A 21,930-nucleotide genomic window follows, 5' to 3' on the forward strand; every position below is an offset into this window, starting at 1 on the left:
TTTTCCTATCAACCGTGGCGGCTACGGGCCTCACGACGCCCCGCAGCTTCGATATGGCGCCTCCGCATTTCGCCTCTTTCCTGCCTCAGTTCAAACGCTCACCGCGACTCACGCAGTGCCTCTATCCGCCTCCGCGGTTCTCCTCGACCCGGTTGTCTCTTTTCGTGCGCTGTTTCGCGACCTTCTTCCTGTGTGTCACACGGCCTGCTTCGCCGCATGCGTTTTCTTTTCTTTTCCCCGCCTCGTAGGCTTGGTTGCCGCCTTCGGGCGCGGGGCCTGCGCGCCCCGCCCGGCGTCTCTCTCCGGCCGTGCCTCGGGCCGCGCCGCCCCCTGCCGCCTGGGCTCGCCGTCGACCGCGGCGCCTTGCGAGGGCCTTTGGGGGGCTTTCGCGAGACCTCCTCGCCTTGTCCGCGAAGCCCCCGACGCGGGCCTACCAGCCCATCCGGCGCCCTTCGCGGCGGTTGGGCACCCCCTCGTCGGGCCGCAGTTGCTCCACAGGCTGTCTGTTGAAGAGACAGAGGCCGGGGCCTTCGTCGCCTGAAGCGACTTCGGGGTCTTCCCCGCGACGCCGCGCGGCGCCTCGCCTGCCGTTCCGCCTTTTGAGGCTCCGCGACGCGGAGCGGAGGCCGCGCGGGGGCGTTCGCCGCTGGAGGGGACGGCTACTGAAGCTTCGGTCGCCGCTGAGGACAGCGAGTGCGTTTCCGACGATCCACTCGTCCACGCGTCTTCTTCCTCCTCTTCGCTATCATCTGCATCGTCGTCGTCCGCGTCGTGTGACGCCTCTGCCTCGGCGTCCTCTTCCTCGTCTTCATCCTCTTCATCCCCGTCTAACTCGCTCCCTTCAGACGATGCCTCTCGCCCTCGTTTCTTTGACTTCGCGCGAGACAGTTTGGTCGCGCCCCTGCCTTTCTTCTCTCCGTCGCCATTGGCGCCGTCGCCTTTCTTGTCGCCTCGGCGAAGTTCGGCAACCAGTCCTTCAACAAGCTCCGCGAGGCCCTCCAGCTTCCTCTCTGCGCGCTTCGTCGGCTCGGCGTTCTTCTCCTTCTTCGTCTCTTCGCCTCCGCGTTTCCCTCCTCGCGTGGTCCCCGTATCCCTCTTCGCGTTTTTGGTCTCTGCCTTCGTACCCTCGAGGGCCTCGTCCTCCGGTCCCGAGCCCGCCGCGCCCTCCGCCTCCGCGTGCAAAAGGGGCTGGAGCCGCGCGACCCACGCCTCGCCGATTCGCCTTACGAGCGCCTCCGCTTCAGCCGGCGCGTAGACCAATGCGCCTCTCGTACGCGGCGCCAAGAGCGACTCCTCAAACAGTCTCAGCCGCTCCGAGGGGGACTTCTCCCCCGTACCCTTCCTGGCTCTGCGCGTCCCTCGCGCGCGTCCTTCGCCGACGTCGACAGACGGCGCGTCGCTCGTCGGTCCTTCGCTACCGCAGGCGCTGTCGCGCCGCCGGCGGCCTCGAGAGGCGCGACCTCTCTCTGGCTTCGCATGTCGCCGCCGGGGAGGAAGGCGCGCGCGACCTCTGCAGAGATCTCCCGCGTTCTTCGAAGACCACCTCGGCGGCCGCATCGTCGGCGACGGAGCGGAGTCTGAGCAGACCTGGGAGAGCGCGGTATCCCACAGCTCCGCATCGTCGTCTGCTTCGCTCGAGACCGCCTTGCATCTCGGCCCGCGCTCGATCTGAGTCTTTCGCCGTTTGCGAGCGCCCGACGCACGCGCAGCTCGACTGTCAGAGTCACGGCGGCCGTGCCGCGCTCCCGTCGCCGCCTCCTCAGCTCCTCGCCCTCTCTCGTCGTCATCGCTTGGCTCCGCTGATGTATCAGACGCGCTGGGGAGTTCGGCGTCGCCAGCGGAGGGGGGCCGCGCTCGCCCTCCGCGGCGCCAAGCCCCCGCTTTTCTTTGCTTCACATGCAAGGTCTGCGAGGCGACACGCGCAGCGTTCTCTTCCTTCTTCAGCGCACGGAAAAGCGCATATCGCGCTTCCTCAACTCGCGCGGCTCGAAGGAGCGCGCGGCGGCACAGGACTGCGAACGCCAGGGAGAGAATCTGGCAAAGCACGACGACGCTCGCCTCAACGCTGTCGCCGTCGTCGTTGTCGTCGCCTTCGTCTTGGCTGTTCTCCAGCGCCGCCTCATCGCCGCTGGACAACAGCAGCCCGTCTGCGACCGCGGCGCCCCCTTGCTTGTGAGTGTGCGACTCGAGTTCCTCCCCTCTCTCTCCGGCTACGCGTCGCGGCCTGCGGCCTCGACCTCCGGCGGACGCCCAGAGCCCCGCCAGGATGCGCTGCGCCCGCTCCTCGGCGAGCTCCTCGAGGCGGAAAACCAGAAAAAACGCATCGGCTTCGCTCGGGAGAGGCAGCGCCAGCAGCAGCGACACCGTCTGCTGGATGCACAGCAGAACGAGCACCGGAAGACACACGAGATTCACAGGCACCGAAAGCAAACCGGCGACCTCAGCAGGCGCAGACGGCCCGCGAGCAGCCGAATGCGAAAACGGACCAAGAGCCGTGGGCAGCCGCTGCCCTTTGAAGACTCCCGCGCTGCCGCCTGCTCCTGCAGCCGGCGGCTTGCCAGCCACGCAGGCGGGGCCCAGAAGAGGTCTCAGCCACGCCAGTGCAGGGTGCGCGAGCCACGAACGAAGCAGAGAAGGCAGCGCCTCGAGCGAGGCCGAGCCCGGGCAAGACGGAGCTGCCTCCACGTCCACGAGGCGTGCTACCGCGCCGAGGCGAGGAGGTCCACAGGAAGCGTGGAGCGACAAGGAAGCGGAGGCACGCGCAGAGGCGGCGGCGGGGGGATGCGAGGCACACAGGGAGAGAGACGCCGGCGAGGACGCGAAGGGAGCGTGCGAAAGGATGTCTGGCGGGAGCAGCGTGAGGAGCAGCGCGAGGCGCGTGGGCTCTGCGAACTGGTCTAGCTGACTCGCCAGAGACCACAAAAGCTCCGCCTTCGCCCCCTGAAGAAGAACCCCACACAACCCAACAAAGAGACGCAACGAAAACAAATCAGTGGGACTGCGATGCGCATGTCTGCATGCGACTGAATGCCATGAGCTGGTGCTGAGTCTGCAAAAAGATCAAAACGCAAATGGCCTCAAGCTTGGGGGAGTCAGCAACTCGCCCACATCGACGCGACGGCCTAGGGTATATCTCCTCGCCACAGCTCGTTTTACACGACGCGCAATGTTTAACACATGCGTCGCGCTCCTGCGGCTCTCTAGAGTTAAGGTCAATCAAGAAGGTTGCGCTCGCTTCCCCCGTGCGTCAGGCAACGCCGACGCTCGAGTTGCTAGATAACAGTGGCTGTCTCGCCTTCACATGGAGCAAAGTGGGGATCCATGAAGGAATCCCAACAAACATCAAGAGAGCGACTACCAAAGTGGATGTCATCGTATGCGTCCAGCTTGTGCACCGCCCGTCTGATAGCCCAAGCGCCTTCCGCTTCCCCTGTGCGCTTCGCTTCAGATGACGTACTCGTCGTTCCTCGCTGAGCTGCACAAAAAGCTGAGAGAAGGTCGCGGGGGTCGTCCATGGCGGGAGGAGTTCGAATGGCGCGATTTTAACGGCTTCGAGCCACACGCTCTCGCATTGCGTCTCGGCTGGCTTCCCTGCGAGGAGCCCGCGCTTCGCGCCCGCGGCTTTGTCCTCCCTCCGCTGGTCACGTGCGGTCGCGTCTCGCTCCATCTCGCCCTCAGCCTCCTCTGCTCGCCCGCGCCCCGCTTCGAGGCTCTCTCTCTCCGCGTCGCCGTTGCGTGGAATTCCGTCCTCGCTCCGCTCATGTGGCGCGTAGGAGAGGGCGAACTTCACTGCGAGAAAAAGGGCATCGTGAAGGCGAGATGTGAGAAGCCCTGCGGCACCGCGGTCTCGCGCAGCTCTTCCAGCCCGCCGCGGGCCTCGCGCCCCTGTCGGGGCAGAGTCCCCATCCCCAAAAAGCGCAGAGGAACTCGCCGAAACACCCCGGGACGAAAGCGAAGGCACCGCGGGGAACGCATGGCGCAGAAGGTCTGCGGCCGCATGCCTGATTGTCTGCGAGGTGGCGCAGAGACAGGCAAAGGCGTGCGCGACGAACTCTCCCGAGTGCACCAAACCTTGCCTGAGGGGAGCGCAGAACGCAAAGGAAAAAAGAAGGAAGCCACCGCGATGTAGACCGGTCTCCCACGAGCGAAGGACCGTGCGAAGACAGAAGAGCGTCTGGTTCTCGCTCTCTTTGGCTTGGACTCACATTCCAAGGGTCGACGATGCCTGCCTCTCGGTACCCCGATATCGTCCCAGCGCCCTCCGGCACACACGGTCGGGACTTGGGCGCTGCCGGCTCGCTTGAGCCATTCGGGCTCTGCCACGCCTATCTCTGCGCGGCCGCAGCTTTTCCTTCATTCCACTCCTTCTTTCACCGTCCCTCTCTCTTCTCCGCTAACGGTGCAAGGTTACAGTGCTCTGTCAGGCTATCAGAGTGTGGACTGTTTTTCTCGTCTCCTCTATTCGATACTACCCCTCGTGCATGCCGTGAGCTGCCCTCATTTTCCTCGTTTCCTCTGCTTGGCTGGCGTCTCCCTCGCTTACCTCTGAAACACACGCAGCACCTGCAGACATAATTCCGCGCTGCGCACACTCAGGCCGAGGCTCGTCGGAGGACCCCTCGCGGGCCGCGCGCCTCCGGTCGACCAGGCAGACGGGCGTGAAGCCGCAGCGAACGCCGACGCGGGGCCTTGCCTCCCCCCACGCTGCAGAGCGACGGCCTGGGAGTCGGGAAGGAGAATCTGCAGAAGGCTGGGCAGGTGAACGGTGAGCGACTGGGCAGCCTCGCAGGCCGTTACGGCGTTCCGGTATCCCGCGCGGGTGTCAGCGCGCCCCCCCGCCGCGCGCGCGCGCGACTCGCCTTTCCGCAGCGAAAGCGCGAAGGTGCGCGACACGCTAGCCGAGCGGCTGGCGCTGCCGCAGACGCGCGTGAGCGGCGATGACGCCCGCGACGCTGACGCCGTAGCAGGGAACTCAGAGGCGCCACACGGCTCTGCGCCGCGCGGCGGCGTGACCGCCCGAGCCAGCACCCCGCGTGGGAGCGAGGCAGGCACCAGCCACGGCGCACGGTCTCGCGGCAAGTCCGAAAGAGAGGAAGGTCGCAGAGGCGACGCCGAGACGAAGGATTTCGTCGGGGTGGAGGCGGCCTCAGCGGCTTCCCGATCCTGAGGGGGAGGAGTGAGGGCCTGCCCCGAGAGACCGGAGCGACTTGCAGCGCCCGACGACTGCGACGCTTGCGTCTCGAAAGCGAGCAAAAGTGCGCCGAGCCCCTGGAGAGCCGCCTGGAGCTCGGCAGAGTCTCTGCTGCTTCCCAGCTCCTCAGCCTCGTCCTCCGTCGGGCCCCACGCGCCAGCGTTTTCGTCGTCTTTCTCGTCTGCAGGCACGGCTTCGCCGAGGCCGCCTCGTCGGCGTGGGGACTCTTCTTCGCAGTCACTCGCGTCTTCGCTCAACGCGTCCCGCGCGGACTCGCCGCTCGCAGGTCGGCTGGAGGCGACACCAAACTTGGGACCCGCAGCGACGCGCGCTGGATGCTCGAGGGCCGCATGGCCGTTAAGCCCGGCGCTGTCGCGCATCGCCGAAGATGCTGCAGAGGCCGCGAGGGCGCCACGCCCACCCGAGTACAGCAGCTGCCGCCTCAGCCACCTCGGAAAGCGCATGCGATGTCCCGAGGCGCCGCGAGATAAGACCGCGGCGAAGAGTGTGTGGACACTTCGGTGGCAAACGAACGATGCGTGGCTCCCCAGAAAGTGCGAGAACGAGCGCCACACAACGGAACCCGGGAGGCGGAGTAGCTCGAGAAGAAACAAGATGTCAACGAGGAGCCGAAAGAGCTCGTCGCGCAGGTCCCACGGCTGCGTGAGGTGTGGCGGCTCCTTTGCGCAGTCCAGTGCGTCGTGGCGCGGCATTTCCCAGACTGCCCGCGCCATGTCTTCGTACCCTCTATCTGTCTCTTCGTCGCTGGAGTCTCCGCTCGCACCCAAGGCAGGACGAGCCGGCCCAGCAGAGGCGGCGCCCAACGCGAAGGAAAAGGAGCAGCTCGAGGCAAGAGGATGAGCAGCGTCAAGCGCCGGGAGATGAGGAGTGAGGGACTGAACGGCCTGCCGCAGACGCCGCAAGCTTAGTCGGCAAGAGGCGGCGCCAGCGACGCGAGAAGGCAAACAAGACGACGAAGCTCGGAATCGAGATCCGAAAACAGAAACGAGAGGCAAGCGGGATCTTCGACTGTCCGCTGTGCTCCCACGGAGTGGCGTGCGAGACGAGCTCCGACTAGAGAAAGCGGAGAGTAGTCCTTCCCTCTGGATCGCATCGCTTTCGCCTTCTCTCCCCGCTGGTTGCTCTGAAGCCTCGTGCGCAGCCCCGTCCGCGAGGTCGCCTCTCCCCCCTTCTGTCTCGTCGCCCGCGTGTCTCTTTTGCATGTCTTCGGGCTCCTCGGGTCCTGCGCACTCCGAAGCGATATCGAGATCGTCGAGGAAATCCGCCTCAAAGTCGAGCTCACAGGCGAGACGCGCGGCGACCCAGGAGGCGTACTGCGCGTTGTGCAGGATTTCGCCGAGGCTCATGACCGGCTTCGCGACCGAGCAGAAGGCGTCCCCGCTCTCGACTCCAGACAGCGGCAGGAGGGGCATGCCCGCCTCCGCATCGAATGCTGGGGGACGCGCGCGCGGGTTGCGGTGTGGCGTCTCGCCCTCTCGGGCTGCGCGGCTCTCTCCGCCGTCCCCTGGTGGCTGGCGCGGTGTGGCGCTGTGCGCGCCGGCCTCGGTGTGGCTGCTGTCTCGGCTCCACGCACCCGTTTTCGAAGCCACGCCTGGGTGTGCCACTCCGTCTTCGTCGTCCTCCGCGTCGGCGTCTCCCCGCGGCCGCTCGTTGGGGCCCGCCCTGCGGCGCGGGTGCAGTTTCCAAAGCGCGAAGGCCTGGAGACGCGCCTGCGCGTCGTAGAGATGCGCGAGGCTGCAGCCCAGAAGTCTGCCGATGTGCGTGTGGAGGTCGCCCGTGACCTGCGTGGCGGCCGCGTACAGGCACCGGACGCCCTCCTTGACTAGCAGCGGCTCGCCCTCGACCAGGCAGTGGATGTCTGGCAGCGCATTATGGAGTTCTCGGCTCAGCGAGAGGCAGAGGAAAGACTGCTGCGGCGAGTCGGCAGCGTCGCCGCTCAGGCCGCGGCCTTCCCCTCTCGCCTGGCTCTCGGTCTCGGCGCGCCGCGCCCCCCCGGCGCCCACGAGGCTGCAGAGGGCGGCCACGAAGCCGAGGCCCTTGTCCAGCAGTGCGGCGGCGGGCGCGGAGACAGGCGGACTCTGCTTGAAGAGCGGCAGAAGCAGCGGAAGGAAGGATCGCACCAGCACGTCGCCGGCGCCGTAGCGATCGCCGCGCCCGCTCACGAACTCGCGCGACAGATCTAGCAACTCCCCGGCTGCACAGGCATCCGCCGCGAAGGCCGCCGCGGAACCGGGCTGAGAGGCCTGCATCTGACGGCGCAGGAACAGCCTGAGAATCGCCTCGAGCCACACGCCAACGATGGCCCGCGTCGTCTCGAGCGCCTGCGCGCCGGTCGGCGCGGCGCTACCCGCGCGGCGTTTCGCCGCACCGCCTCCCGCCGGGGAAGAGGTGCTCAAGCGGATGGTGGAGGCGTCAACGCCCGACCGCAGAAACGCCTGTCGCTCTTGCGTGCGTCCTCGGAAGCAGGGGGGCGTTGAAGGGCGTGCGTCGAAAGCCTGGACCACGACGATAGCTGACGCGGTTTGCGCGTCGCAGGCGAGACGCTGAGTTGCCAGCGCCAGCAGCCGCGGAACCACAGCGGAGTCGTCGTGCCCGTCTGCGGACGCACCGTCATCCTCGTCGAGCCTTCGGGTGAGCGCGTCTTCGGCCTGAGGAAGCCGGACGGCGAGGGCCTCTGCCTTCCCCTCATCCCGCTCGGCCTCCGTGCGCCAGTTCGCGCCTCGAAGAGCCGCGGCGACGCAGGAGAGCAGGGCTACCAGAGCGGCTGGCGGCGTCTCCACCCCGTCACGCGGAGGCGCTCCCGCGGGCTCGAACGTAGGCCGGGGCCCGGGCGGCCGGGCGTGCAGCGGCGAGGAGGTCGCCTCGGCAGCGCCTTCACGGGGCTCCTCCGACGGACACGTGAAGGGCTGGAGGAAGAAGAATTGGGCAAACAAGTCTAAAATAGTCGCGCGAAGCTGCCGGCTCTCGGGCACGCGGACGCACAGCCGTCGCGCGAGCGAGAGGAAGGCGTCGCGCGTCGCCTTGAAGACTGGGCACGCCAGGGGGGAAGGGGCTGCGTCCAGGGAAGCGTCTGCGGAGCTTCTAGCGGCGAAGCGCGAATGCAGACGAGGCGAACAGACATAGTAGTTCCGCAGCATCCTCACCGCCTGGAGCCGCACCGCGGGCGAGGCGTCGTGAACGAGCGAAGACGCAAGAAACGCCGCAAACAAATCCGCGCTCGTCCGCCCGCCCTCCGCCTGCGCCGAGTGTCGTCTTAGGGCCTCGTCGCGCGGGTGCCGCGCGTCTTCGGCATCCGCGGGAGACGGCCAGGGCTGGTGCGGCGAAGCGGATGGGGACGCGAGTCGGGCTAGCGCCGCCGGCGAGAACATCACTTTCTCAATCACCGCGAGGGCGCGGTCTCGTACGGCAGGCGCGGGGTCCCGCAGAGAAAACCACAAAGTCTGTTGAAGCTCCGGCGCAGCCTCGAGCGCCTGCGGCTGCAGCTGCAGGCAGCTCGACAGGGCCGTCAAGGCCGCGCGTCTGCAGGCACGACAAAAAGGCCCACGCGGACAATTGGAGGAAGAAAAAGGATCGCAGCAGTCAACAGGGTGACTGTCGAGACGCCAAGGAGACTTTGGTACCGTGTGTGCGGTAAAGGGATGTAAAGATGCTCACGGGCTAAGTGTCAGGCCATCTGGATTTTCATATTCAAAGCCTTGAAGCCAAGACTCATACAAGCATGGAGTAACGGAGAGATCACATTAACGGGCTAGAGAAGGCATCCGCAGCGGGCGATGGAGACATACAGAGAGGTCCCGGGCGCAGTGTTTGCTGTCTGTTCATGCGCAAGTGCGCGACAGATCCCCACGGCGACTAGTGAGTTTCCACAGAGCGCCCTTTCATTTTGGCTTACTTGATTCCGACAGTATATCGCCTCGGGAGGGAAGACTGCACCGCGAAGATAAACAGTGTGCGCAGGTCCGCGAGGAAAACCTCAACGACTTCGCTTCGCCACACGTCCATGGCACTCCCTTCATCGAAACTCAGCAAGCCTTCATCTTCTTCACGCTGCGCACTAGCCTTTAGTCTGTCACTCGAGCGGCCCAGAGCGCGTGCCCTTCCTGGGCCCGGAGTGTGCGTTTCGACTTCCTCGCTGCCTGAAAGAGCGCCCCTCTCTTCACAGCCTCCGGGGCCTCCAGCGCTCTCGCCCGCGGCTCCGTTGCCGGGGGTCTCCTCGATGGATACGGGGCCCTCCGCAAGGTGACGCGGGCCCCGCACGCGCCTGGAGAGCCCGAAGCCGCGGCGCATCTCGCCAGCGGCCCGTGACTCCAACGCGCAAATGACATCCCAGAGCGCCCTCTCTTTCTGAACCAAAACGAACGAGGCGGACGGGACAGACCTGTGTGACGCCATCTGTGAAACGGGCAGCTCCCCCTGCTGTTCACGCGCATTTTGCGTCTCTCCTCGTTCTTTCTCATTACCGCCCGCTCTCTGCTTTTTCGACTTCGCAACAGTGTCTCCCTTCGTTCCTTTCCTGTATCGCTGAGAGACGACCAATCCTCCGTCCGTGGCACTCGCCCCGTTCACCTCCTCTGCACCGCGGCCCCGCGCCCCAGGCTCCAGAAATGGGCCCGAAACGGAGATACTTCGCCCCGTCGCGGCCTCGTCCAGGAAAGAGAGAGCAGCCATGCGCACCGCCACTTGGTCGAAGGCGGTCGGTGCACAACTATCATTCTCGGATTCCTCTTGCACACCAAAGGCCTCAAGCTGCACAGTCTCCAAAGCGAAGCGGTCGCAGGGGTCTCCGCTTTGGGCGCCGCTGCGCCGGAGGGGGGGGCCGCCGCCCGCATGGAGACCCCCTGGGGCTCCATCGTGGTGCACGCACGCAGCGCGCCCGCCGGGGCCGTTCAGGTGCGCCAGGAGAAGACAGCTATACACGAGGGGCTGCGGCAGCATCGGCAGGAGGGGCGCCTCCGTCTCTAGTGCGCGCACAAACTTCTCGCCGACACACTTATCCGCATAAGTCCCCAACTCGTCACGCGAGCCACTGATGGGGCTGCTGGCGGGCACTGCCTCCTGCGCGTCGCCGTCCACCCGGGGTCTCTCCGTAGGGCCACGGAGCCCCCTGCCGGTCGAGTCCCTCGCCGAATCGCAGGCGGCGAGGGACCCCAAGGCGAGAAAACGCGCAGTTGCGTCGATGCGCTCTGCGGAGCGGTGAATCCCGTAAGCCACCGTGCGGCGCAGGGCGCAGCCCTCGCACAGCCAGGGCGTGTTGTCGAGGGCGAGAGGCGTCATTCCGGCGGCCGGGGGCCTTGCGAGCGTCTTTCCGTTCACACGCGCGCAGGGCATTGAGCGAGACGAGGAGGACGAATCGAGCAGTCCCGCAGCCGCAGCCATGCCGGCGCAGGTGGCGTGCGCCCACGCCCAACAGTCCTCGCACTCAACGAGCGCAGGCGACGCCTCAAGGGCTGGAGGAGAAGGCGAGATCGAATCGACACCTGAATCGCTCTGCGGGCCCGCAGGCAGGGCGCTGCGGGGTTCCGCCGCGTGACCCGGGACCCCTATACGGGCCCCACACAGGCAGCAGCTCGCGCGTCCCAGCAAGGACGCCGGGGGACCCGCACGCGCCGCAGAGGCTTGGCGGCCCCCTGGAGCCTGCTGTGCGTCTGTCGACTCGTCCCGCGTGTCGGCCGTGCCTGAGCCGCCTCCACGCGCGTCGGATGCTTCGGCACCGGCGCTCCGCGAGGCCTCGTGGACGGCGTCTTGCTTCGCCGCACTGCCGGCGTCGCAGGCGGCGAGGGCCCGCACGGGCGCGAGCCGCGGCGCCGCCGCGCAAGTGAGGGAGCTCGCAGACAGGAACATGAAAGGCACGGCGGCGCTGAGAAGCTGCAGCCCCGTCTCCACGAGGGAGAAGAGCGCCCCCGCAGGCGACGACGACGAAAGTGAGCCGGCGGAAAGCGAGGCAGACGCGGAGGGGAGACTCGCCACCAGGGCTGCGAGAGGGATCTCCTCTCTTTGGCTGAGCAGAAGGCCAGCAAGCAGCGCCGCCTTGTGTCCAGTGCCCTGCCGCTTCTTCAGGACTCGCGCGACGAGCTCCGCGTCCAGCGGCACCACAGAGAAGACGAGATGCAGCAGAGACGCGATCAGCGTGCGGAAGAGCAGAAACGCGCCAGGGCACGCGGGGTAGAAACTCATCTAAAAACAACAGCGCAACAGGAAAACGAACGTAACCCTACGCATGCGTAAAACTGAAGGTCTATACAGCACACGGCGGATGCCTGTGTAGGACAAGAAACGCCAAGCCAAACGCCAGGCGGTAGGCACGCCACAGCGCTCTTCGCACACGGAACTCTTCTACTCGACACAGCGATACACGCAAATATACAACTATATATACGTGTAAGCATAGATGACAAGCTCCACACTATGCATGCATACACACGCGGTATATACGTATATATTTACATATGCAGTGGGTGACAGAGGTCGCGGACCAGCACTCGTCCCTATATTGGAGGCGAAACCGACTATGGGAAGCACAAGAGACAAAATCAGGAGACCGAGGGATACTGAGAAATGAGGAACTGAAAACGCTCTTATGTGAATGCGGAGCACCCACACTCCACACGCTCTTGGACGATAACGAAAGACCAGTCGAGCCAAGAAAGTCGCCTGTCATCTCTTCTGTGAGAAAGCGCGAAAACCTGGGAATCTCAAACCCGCGGCTAACATGCAGAAGCCCGCAGCGTGTATGGAAACATAGGAAAAACTGAACCGAAAGAGTGATCAACGACGAGCACTCTCAACTGCGGTTCGTTCGTTCATTCAGCGAAAGAAGCCTAGTAAGAGAACGATTACAATAAAACGAGTGCGGCACTCGAGAAAAAAGGGGATGCTGAGTAACCTACGAGGCCCCATTCTTCGATGAATCTCCGGACTGTGGCGCGACTCGCCGCGGCCGATCCGTCGCAGGTGTCGCTGTCCAGCAGAAAGGCGGCATTTGCAAACTCCTTTGAGCCGAAGTCTGCCTCGTCGTCTGTCTCCTCTGCGATGTCGCCGTCGCGTGTCGTTCTCCCCTCGGGCCCGTCTTTGCCGCCGCACTCGCGAGTCTTCGCCCCGAAGAGTAGCTCGCGGAAGCCGACGCCCTCGCAGTTCCACGTGTCTCTCTTTCGCAGCTTTGCAATCTGCACGATCCCCTGCGGAAAGACGTGGGCGAGTAGAACGCGAGCCACAAACAGGGCCGCCCGCTCGCCGCGCCTCAGGGACACCGAGGTGACCCTCCGCGCCCCGGCGTGGGCTCCGTCCCCCCCCTTTGCGCCCGACATGTGCGGGAGCGAAGCCGAGAGCGCGGCCGCGCTCCGCCGCCGCCGAAGCCGCGGCAGAAAAAGACACTGCAGCAGGCGAGGCAGGAGGCGAGCCAGCGGCAGAAGCTGCGGAACGAGGCTGCGCAGCGGCGGCAGTGAAGTCGCAAGCGACAATGAGGAGAACGAGGAGGTCCCCTTGGCGGGCCCGCATGCCCGAAGCGGCGAGCGCAAAAGTGCAGGGGAGGACCCTGGAAAGGCAGCGTGCGTCGACGGAGATGGAAGCGACGCAGACGGGCAAGGCGGCAGCGACGCGAGGAGAGCAAGCAGAAGTGGAGCTCGGAAGGATGGAAGCTCCGCGAAATACTGACACACAGAATTCACACATCCCCACCAAACCCGCCGCGCCGTGGGGCTTCCACGGATCCACCTCAGTCTCCCCGTCGTGCTCCAAGCCTTCCGAGTGCCTCCGCGTTCTTCCTATTCGGGTCAGCTCGTGTCGTCCCTCCAGCCCCCCGGGCGCTCCCCCTCTTGGCGCTTCTGTCTGTCTTCTGTCTGCTACTTCCCCCCCCCCCCCCCCCCCCCCCTCGCCTTTTCAAAATCCGCTTCCTGTGCCTCTCACCGTCGTCAGCAGGTCCGCGGCCTCCTGAAGGGCCTCTGCAGCCTCCGGGGAAAGCCCTGCGCTCGGCCTCGAGAAGAGCAACGCGAGTCCTGCAACAAGCAGATGATGATGCTCGGGGCTCAGCGTCGAAGCCGCGACAACCGGCGAAACGGAGGCGGCGCGAGCGCGAGCCGAGGCAGCGGCAGACGTCCCTGGAGGACCGACAAGGCCTCCGCTGCGCATGTCTGTCTGCATAATGGGCTTCTGGGCGAGGCCGCCAGCGCCCGAAGCGCTCGCAGACGCGCGAGTCGAAGACGCGAAACTCGAAGACGCGAAAGCTGCAGTGGCCGCCGGCAGCGGGGAGTACGCGCTGAAAAGTGACTTTCGAATGAGCCGGCAGAGACTGGCGAACAGGCTGAGGAGCTTCGCGCGAACCGACGCAGGGAGCAGACTCTGAAGGACAGCGAGCGGCGGGTCTCCGCTGGAGGTTTTCGCGGGGCCTGAGGAAGACACACGCCGTAGACACGCCATCTGGATATGCACACAATCAGAGTTGAAGCCCGCTGGAGGCGCGGCAGACCCGCTCAGCCGCAGAAAGTTCGTTGTGAGTTCTCAGGCTGTCCGTCCGCGGCCAGGTTGCCGACAGACATCACGACAGAAAGACAACGATGCATGTGGCTGCGTTGCCGGCTTCACATGTGGTGAGCGAGAGGAGAAGACGAGGGGAGGAGAGAGTCTACGAGGGCGCGGGCAGCCGTGAGGATTGGCGAACTCCGGCCGGCTTGGTGAGCCCTGCCTCGACTACGGTCATCTGCTCAGCGACCGCAACTGCGACCTCAGAGAAATCTCAGCGAGACTCTCTCTCTCTCATTTTCTCTCTCTTCGTTCTCTCTTTCTCTCGCTCGGCTAACGCCCCTGCGAGCCCAGGGCGCCTAGAGGCCCGCGCAGCCATCGTGGCTTCTGAGGCGCGACATGAAGCGGCACTTCAAACAGGTTCGCTGGTATGGAGATGTCTGAGAGCGATAGCTCAATCAGACCGAAAGGAGCCCTGCGTTATCCTACCCGAGAGCGCAAGCAGCACGGCGACCGTCTCTGCACACTGCAGTTTAAAGCCTCGCGCGAAGGCTGACTGCCAACGTGGGGCTTTCGCATCTGTCGCACCGGCGTCGCGGTTGGCGGTCTCCAACTCTGCTCGTGGCCGTTTCCGCCTGTCCTCTGGGTCGCTCGACGCCTCGTGCTTCACACCGCTCCCGCCCGCTTCGTCAGCTTTGCCAGGCACGCACGATAAGGGGGAAGGAGAAGCTGTCGGATCTGACGAAGCGGACGAAACGCCGGCGCCGAGCGAGTCACAGTCCTGTGCCGCGCCGCGCGAAAGAGCCGAGCAAAGCAGCGCAGCTTGGAGAATGACGATGCCTGCGGCGAGAGAGGCGGCGAGCACGCTGAGGACACGAAACGCCAAGCACATAAAAGACAAAAGAAAAAAAGAGGAATAAGGCTGTAGACAGGTGGACGGCGGGTATGTCGCCAGGAGCTCCCAGCATGCATCGATGCAAGGCATACGATGTCCTGGCGCGGCATTATCCACGGACTGTCTGTCTCTACACCGCTTCCTTGTTCGCCGGTCTTCCCGCGAATCTGTCTGCACTCGCGTGCGCTATGTCACGCGCCTCGTCGGGTTAGCCACTCTCTTTTGCTGTTCATCCGCCAGGCGCCGAGCCGTCTCGCTCGCTGTCTCCTTCATCGCCCCGCTGTCGTATTCTCCCTTCCCGCGCAGAGACTTACGCAGCGGTTTCGCGGAGGTGAGCGACATCTTTCCGGTCATCTTCGGCCTGATCGTCGCTGTCCCCTGCGTCCTCTCCGGACTCTGCAGTTTTCTGGCGTTTGCTTCCGCGCGGCTTTCTAGAAGCGTGCCCTTTCCGCGTCTCTCTTTTGCCCGCGCGCGGGCGCAGCCCTACCCTCGCGCTGCTTGCCTGAGGAGACGCATCAGCCAGTCCAGGGCCGCAAGGCGTGGAGACAGCGTTAGACCGGAATGCGGGAACACCATCCAGGATGATGGTCATCCCCGCCACACAGGGAAGACGATGACGTGACAGGCGCGCTGAGCTAAGTCAATGGGAGGTGGGGAAAACACTGCGCACAAAAGTTTGACTGGAGACGCAGAGAGAGGGGTATCACTTTTTTTCGCGTACATGCATAGCTCACCGTGAGTTGCTCAGCGGCTCGCCTCAAGGAGAGCTCGGTCAGGGGTCGGACGGCAGCGTGCCCGATCTGGGTGGCCCGCAGTAGGCTGTCTCGCAGCAAACGAAGAGATTCGTTCCTGTTCTGCGCAACTCTGTTTCTCTCCTCTCTCTCCTCTGGAGTCGCGAGCGCCTCGCCCTGCCTGTCTCCAGCGGCCGCCGCGGCCCTCGAGGTCTCTTCTCCGTGCGGGCAGGCCGCGCCGATCGACCGCTCGAGCCTCAAGGTCAGGACGGCGAAGACGCTTGAGGCTTGCAGGGACAGACCCAGGAGCCGCACAGCCTCCGTCTTTTCATCCCCTGCATCGGGCGCTTGCACGCATGAGGCCCACACCTCCGCGAGCCTCCGCGCCTCGCGGCTCAGGGCCGTAGTTTGGTCTGTCGGCGTTTTTTCCCCAGTCAGACCCCCCCGCGCGCCGCATCGCCTCCGCAGAGACATAGCGGGGCCGCCATCGGCAGGCACAGACTCTGCAGAGCCATCCGCAGGTTCGTCGTCGCACGGGGCGTTGTTGGCAAGGTACGCGAAAGACGCCGCAGATTCGCCAGGGGTTGCGGGCCCCTCAATCTTCAGGACTTCACGAGTGCCTGCATCTCCCAAACTCCGAATCGATGACCGCTTGGGGATACGGGCGCCTGGCGAAGACGCGGAGACGGCGGCGGCCTTCGCGACAACAGGCTGCGTGAGAAGAAACGCGGCGCCTGAGAAGTCGCCCTTCTTTAGCAGCTCGTCGAGTCGCACATCTTCCTCTCCGCACGCCCGATCGGATCTGAGGCCCTCGTCGAGCGGCGCGCCTCCTGAGAGACGGCGATAGACCGCGTGTTGCCTCACGATTTTGTCCCTTGCGCGCGCCTGCCGGTCTCTCTCTCTCTTCGTTCGACGCGGAATCGCCCAGCCTGTCTCCTGCGGCACCACAGACGCAGGCGCCGCCTCTGTCGTCTTCTGCGTCTCTCCCCCCGCAGGGACGCTGCCACCCCCGGCACACGGGCCGACTGTGCTGTCCCCTGTCGTCGCGTCGCCGTCTTCTTCGTTCCCTTTCACGGTCGCGGAATCAGCGCTGGTTGGGGACTGCCGTTCCTGTGCAGCGGCAGCCGCCACCGCGCCGTTCTCCGCGATCGCTTCTTCGCCGGCTCGCCCTCCTCCGCCTTTCTCTTCTCCTCTGTTCAGGGCTTGCCCGGCGTCGTCGTCTCTTGCCGACACCTGCGGCAGCCTGGACGCTGACAGGGGCAGCGCAGGGGCTGGCGACACTCGCTCGCCATCGCGCGCATCCCGCGCCTCGCCATTTTTCAGAGATTGCGGCGCTTCGTGAAGCAACCCGCGAGACGCCGCGAGGGGCGCAGGGGTCCCCGTCGGGCTTTGAGGCCCTGCGGGCGCGGCGCCGGGCTCCGCGGGACCGGCTGGAGGGCGATAGTCTGCGGCGCCCCAGAGCGACGGCGCGTGCACGGGCAAAGCTGAAGAGACTGAAGAAACGGGAGACGAAGGCGACGTAGACATTGCGTCACAAGAGGAAGCCGGAGACGCGCGAGAAAGAAGCGGTCGCGAAGTCCTCTCTGCGCCTGCAGAGGGGATGCTTGTCACCACTGCACGAGCCGGTGAGTTGCCGATCGCGGAAAGGCGGGCAGCGGGGCTGGAGTCGCCCTCCGTGTGGCTGTTTTGATTCCTTCCGTTGAAGCTCCCAGCGGCGCCATTTTCTGCACAAGCGAGCTCTCTTGCTGGCCGCCTGTCGGGCGCGACGGGCTCGCCAGTGGTGGAGAGCGGGCCTCGCCCCTCCGCCGGGGCCTCGAGCGGGGAGCGGTCGGCGGGGCGCGGAGCCTCCGTGTGGGGTTTCGCCCCGCACGCCTCAGGCAGCTCCGGAGACACCTGGGGCTCGGCGGCCGTGCAGTAGCGCCGCGGCGGGGGTCCGAGGCGGGGCGAGGCAGCGAAGGGAGAGGACGCAGAGGGGCGCGGCGACGAGGAGCATTTTGCGTCCATGAAGGAGCGGGAAAAAAGACGAGACAACGTGGAGGCGGAGGCAGCCCAAGCCGTGAGAGAATGAGAGTTCCAAGGCACCGCCCGAGTCAAAGCGAGCGGCCGGGGATTCGCGAGAGCAGAGAGCGCCTGCGCTGCAGGGGTCTCGACAAAACGAGAGGCAAAAACTGTCTCTGGCGAAGACCCAAAAAGTCCCACGGTGGCCTGCGGTGTGCCTCACTATTTGACTGATGCGACGTTCAGTGACACACCGGGGGAGGGGGAGTTCCTGAAAACACTCTCGAGAGGCTGAGAAACAACTCGCCCTTTGATGGGTTACCTGCACCACTCCACTTCGCGTGAGAGAGATGGGTAGGGGCTCGAGACACCTGGCGCAGATGGAGAGACAGAGTGGTGCACGTCTTGTTGCAACTCCCTATATCGTCACAAACATGTATCTACATATGTTAATGCACATATCTGGTTTCCGTCACGCCCCGTCAGCTGGGCAGAATCGTCGCACGAGGATCTGTTGGGATGCGCAGCGCACGCGTCCCCGCAGAAGACGAAAGACAATGGCGGTCATGAGTCAACACTCGAAGAAAAGACGCCGGAGAACGTGAAAAAACAAAGCAAAACGAGTTGAAAAAGCGGACGCCCTGTCGATCTGGGCCGCGGGCCTTGAGCGCAGTTGCTTCACCAAGGCTTGCCAGACGACGGCGCTACGGGGGAGTCGCCAGTGTAGCGGAAAATCAAAAACAAGAGAGCTCTGATGTGCTGATTTTCCTCTCGCCGCCTCGGCGAGCGTTACCTGGGCAAAGGCAGTGACATGTTCGCGATGTGGAAGTTGCAAGGCGTTCAACGAAGCAATACAACACTGCGCAAAGCACAAACTTCTCGCGAGAAGCGTTTTTCAGTCTGTGCAGTTCCTAGAGCCAAAGGGTTAAAAGCTGAAACTCGAGAGACAAAGTTCTTCGATCAGAGCGCCAAAGCTGACAAAGTAAAATGGTGTTCGAGACGGGGGTAAGAAAAGCAGTGCTTCGCACACTGACACCGCGGAAAGTGCTACCCTTCGCTCTCTTCTCACGAAAAGAGGAAGCCAGCGAGAGAGGCGAGGGAACACGAATGCGGAAAAGTGGGAAGTAGCAGACTATTCGGGAAGAAGACAACCCCGGTGTTAGGCCAACTTTGAAGCCGAAAATATCGGCGAGCCTTTATCGAGGAGCGAAGGTCCGTCGGCCGTGGTAAACCGGCTGTGTCTCCTTGATACACGCGTAGAGGACTCGGAGGTGGAAGACTCCCCGCGAAAAGCACGAAGCGAGGCACCCAAAGCGGTACACGACCCTCGAAAGCCACAGGGGGACGACTAGATGCAGAGTCGGACCGGCTGGGAAGGGCAACAAACGACAAACACGGAACATGCGAATCGATGAGGTAATCCTGGTGAACCGTCTGACGCTGCAGGCGGGATTCCGAGTAAGAGGTGCGCGTGCAGGACGGTGTTGCAGAGGCGACACTGGGAGCGACGAAATCTCGCGTGTGCGTCTTGCGGCTTCTTCAGTGGGTCGCATGCAGCTACGTGTGCGGAGGAAGAAGAAGGGTCGAGTCGCGTGAAGACACGCCAGTCAGAAAAGTCGCCGACTCCTGAAATAGGAGTGGTTTCCACTTATGATCAACCAAATCGTAACCCGAAATGCCCGGAAACCGGATGATCGACTAGGAATTCCTCTGGAGCGAAGATGCGAGCTTCTGTATACCATGCGCTTAGGCAAGCGACATGCATGTTTGCTGCCTTGGCACGATGCCATGCGACAGAAAACTAGAGGACGCGTGTCTCTGAATACACGGTCGTAACAGATTGCCTGATCCTCGTGGGATCACGTCTGCTTGTTGCATTTCAAAGGAAACTGTTTCAACACGTCGACAGGCACATAATCTTACATTAGCATGCAGCGACACCTCGAGATTTCGTGTCATATATTCATATTATTCCGCTGACTGGCCACGGCCGTGCAGACTTTGCAACTGCGGGGGGGACCCAGGCCTTGGAAAAACCGCTGCTCATTTCTTTTCAAATATGCCTTAATCATGTCACGAAGTAGAACTTGCGGCGACTGCGTTGCCTCGAAGATCCCTCTCGTTTGGGAAGCAGCCGATGCCGCCACCATACTGCTGTCGTTTACTTGCTACTGCAGCGGGCACCCATGGCCCCCTCGTACGTAACCGAGCAAAGCAGTGACTATAGTAAGTAGATATGACCCAGATATTCGGTAACGGTATGGACTTGCTCGCTTGATGGATCGATCTGCCCCTGCTGCTGCATGATGCAAACTAGTGTGTCACACCATGTCTGACTTAAAAAAACCTTCTTCATTCGGCCTCAACAGGTTGTGAGAAAACATTCATAGTGGCCCTCTCCAAGATTCGTGAAGACGCGACTGCTGCAGGACGGCAAACGCAACGTTTCCGCAGTTCGTCGGAAGCTGGAAGGAGTCTGCTTCTGAACTAAATATAATTATGTCAAGCGCGGAGTGTATTCGCAGTCATAGGCGGCTGAGACGTGCCCAAATCGTCTCCGAGGCGTGACACAGCTTCACAGCTCGCAACGCCGAGACGTCGCTCGGGAGATCAGGAGTCAAAGAAAAACTCTGAACGCACTGCAAATCGGAGGCGCTGATGGCTGTCAGTTCGTAGTCCCCGCTGACTCAACACATGCGCACAATTGGAGCGCCTCTCAATCCGTTGGCGCAGCAGTGGAAATCATAAAAAACCGACTCACTGCGGCATCCTCACGCTAGCTCACGCCAGGCTAGGCGATCGAAAAACCGTTTCCTCGCCCTGCGCAGGCGAGTAAACTGGAGACTGCGTCTCATCCTCCAGTGAGCGGCGGAAACTCCGAAGCTTTCTTCCCCTCATCACCACTCTGTGACGCAAAAGATTTTTTCTGTGTTCGGTCACGTTCGATTGAGCACATCCCGGCACATGCACTCAGTGTACTGCATTGTGTGACTGCCTCCCTGAAAATGGGTTCTCTGCTGGATGGCTGCCTCGTAGAGAGCAAAACACCTCCCTAGTCGACCCGTCCTCTTTGAACGCTGTCAGGGTGTCTCTCGCTACGCCACAACCACGTCTTTGCATCAGGTCATCACAGCGTACTGCTACTAAAGCGACACCAGCATAACCTGTCGTTGTTTTGAGCAGCACTGCGTTGCGCATTCGTGTTCCCTCCATTTTTCCGTGGAAGCGAGTAGGTTGCAAAAGAGAGATTCGGTTCGCCCCTGCACCATCCCACGCGTCCGGCATCAGCGCCTTGCTAGCAGCCAGGCACTCCCCCTCTTGATTCACGTGTCTCTGAGGTGCTTCGAAGCCCAAAAACGCAGCCGGAGTACATGCTTCAACTGTTCACTTCACGACTCCACGTCTCGTCACGTTTCAGCGCACGGCTGCAACTCAAGATTAGTTGCGTTACACCCGCGCTAAATTCACTTTCGGTCTTAAGGTTTAGGGCTAAACGGGGCCGCCAACGGTATCGATGTGTGTCTACAAATTGCTCGACCTCAGAGCTGCTCAAAGGCGTGGCGGCAGCGAAGTTACGCCGCCACACCAGGCAGAGTCAGTACGCGTCGCAGGAGCGTCAGACGGGATTAGAGGAGAACGTCAAGTCGTCCCGCGAGGAAAATGCGTGTGTATGCGGACGGCGAAATACGCTAACAGATATTTGCGATTCAGAGAGTCGTGCGTGAGTACACGGCTGCAACAACCGGTGCGTAGCGATCGGCTCAACCTGTAGAAAGATCCCAGCACACGCGCTACCCTGATCGCCGTCAACTCTCTAGAAAAGAATCACGAAGGGAAAAATTCACGGCTGTCGGTAGTTCTGTGGAATGTTTCGCCGCAAAACTCTTGCCTGAGGGCTGGCAAGCGACGCGGACGGCACGGGCAGACGGTGTAGTCGCCGGCCCGAAACGCTGCATGCGCCACGCGATTTTTCTCTCGTCCTTTTCCTCGTTGTTCTCTTCGATGACTACCAGGCACCGTTTTTTCTCTTCTCGCCTGGCCTGTTATACTCTTCTTCGTCCTCAGTTCCTCTGCCAGGCAAAGCCATCCCATCTGCTACTCTCTACCTGCTCAGGATCTCCCTTGTTTGCGGAGCAGACACCTGTACCAATTCCTCCTTGCGGCTGCGGTATCCTGCCTGTATCGGCCTACCTCTTTGAATTCTCTCTTTCCGTACAACTTCCTCCGTGGCTTGTTTGGTTTTCTCGTGTTTGCCTTCTTCTTTGAGGCGTGCATGTCACGCACCCACGCAAAGCAATTCAACTTGTTTGGCATGCTTGGTCCGCCGGGCTGTTTAGCCAATCCCTTCTTCGCGCCTGGTGCCCACTCGTCTGATACTATTTGCCTTTTTATTTCACCTCTGGATACCGTAATTTCGTCTGTACCGTGCAGAGACTTTGCAATTGCTCGTCCTGGGCTCCCGTTTCGTTGAGGCGTCACTGTCTAGGGATCTTTTTGCTGTGTGTTTCCGGCGACTTCCAGTTCATCGTCGTGGGTGTCTGTTTCTTCGGCAGCTCTCACCGGCTCCCCAGTTCATTTTCGCTCTCTTTCCAGGCTCTTCATCCAGTTCTTTTTCCCGCTTTTTCCGACTCGCCTCAAAA

General features: G+C 63.0%; 1 protein-coding gene across 1 annotated transcript; it reads right to left on the reverse strand.

The window, feature by feature from the left end:
- Positions 1-195: 195 nt before the first annotated feature.
- BESB_053710 (uncharacterized protein) lies at positions 196-17,296 on the reverse strand (the record flags this gene model as incomplete). The annotated part of the gene is made up of 9 exons (XM_029363806.1): positions 196-2,940; positions 3,458-4,076; positions 4,544-8,731; positions 9,105-11,386; positions 12,100-12,858; positions 13,115-13,593; positions 14,156-14,532; positions 14,876-15,063; positions 15,296-17,296. 9 exons carry the CDS (start codon positions 17,294-17,296, stop codon positions 196-198), a joined length of 13,638 nt encoding a protein of 4,545 aa, XP_029219729.1.
- Between the last annotated feature and the right edge of the window lie 4,634 nt (positions 17,297-21,930).

Source organism: Besnoitia besnoiti, chromosome IV (assembly GCF_002563875.1).
Source record: "Besnoitia besnoiti strain Bb-Ger1 chromosome IV, whole genome shotgun sequence".
Taxonomy (NCBI): Eukaryota; Apicomplexa; class Conoidasida; order Eucoccidiorida; family Sarcocystidae; genus Besnoitia; species Besnoitia besnoiti.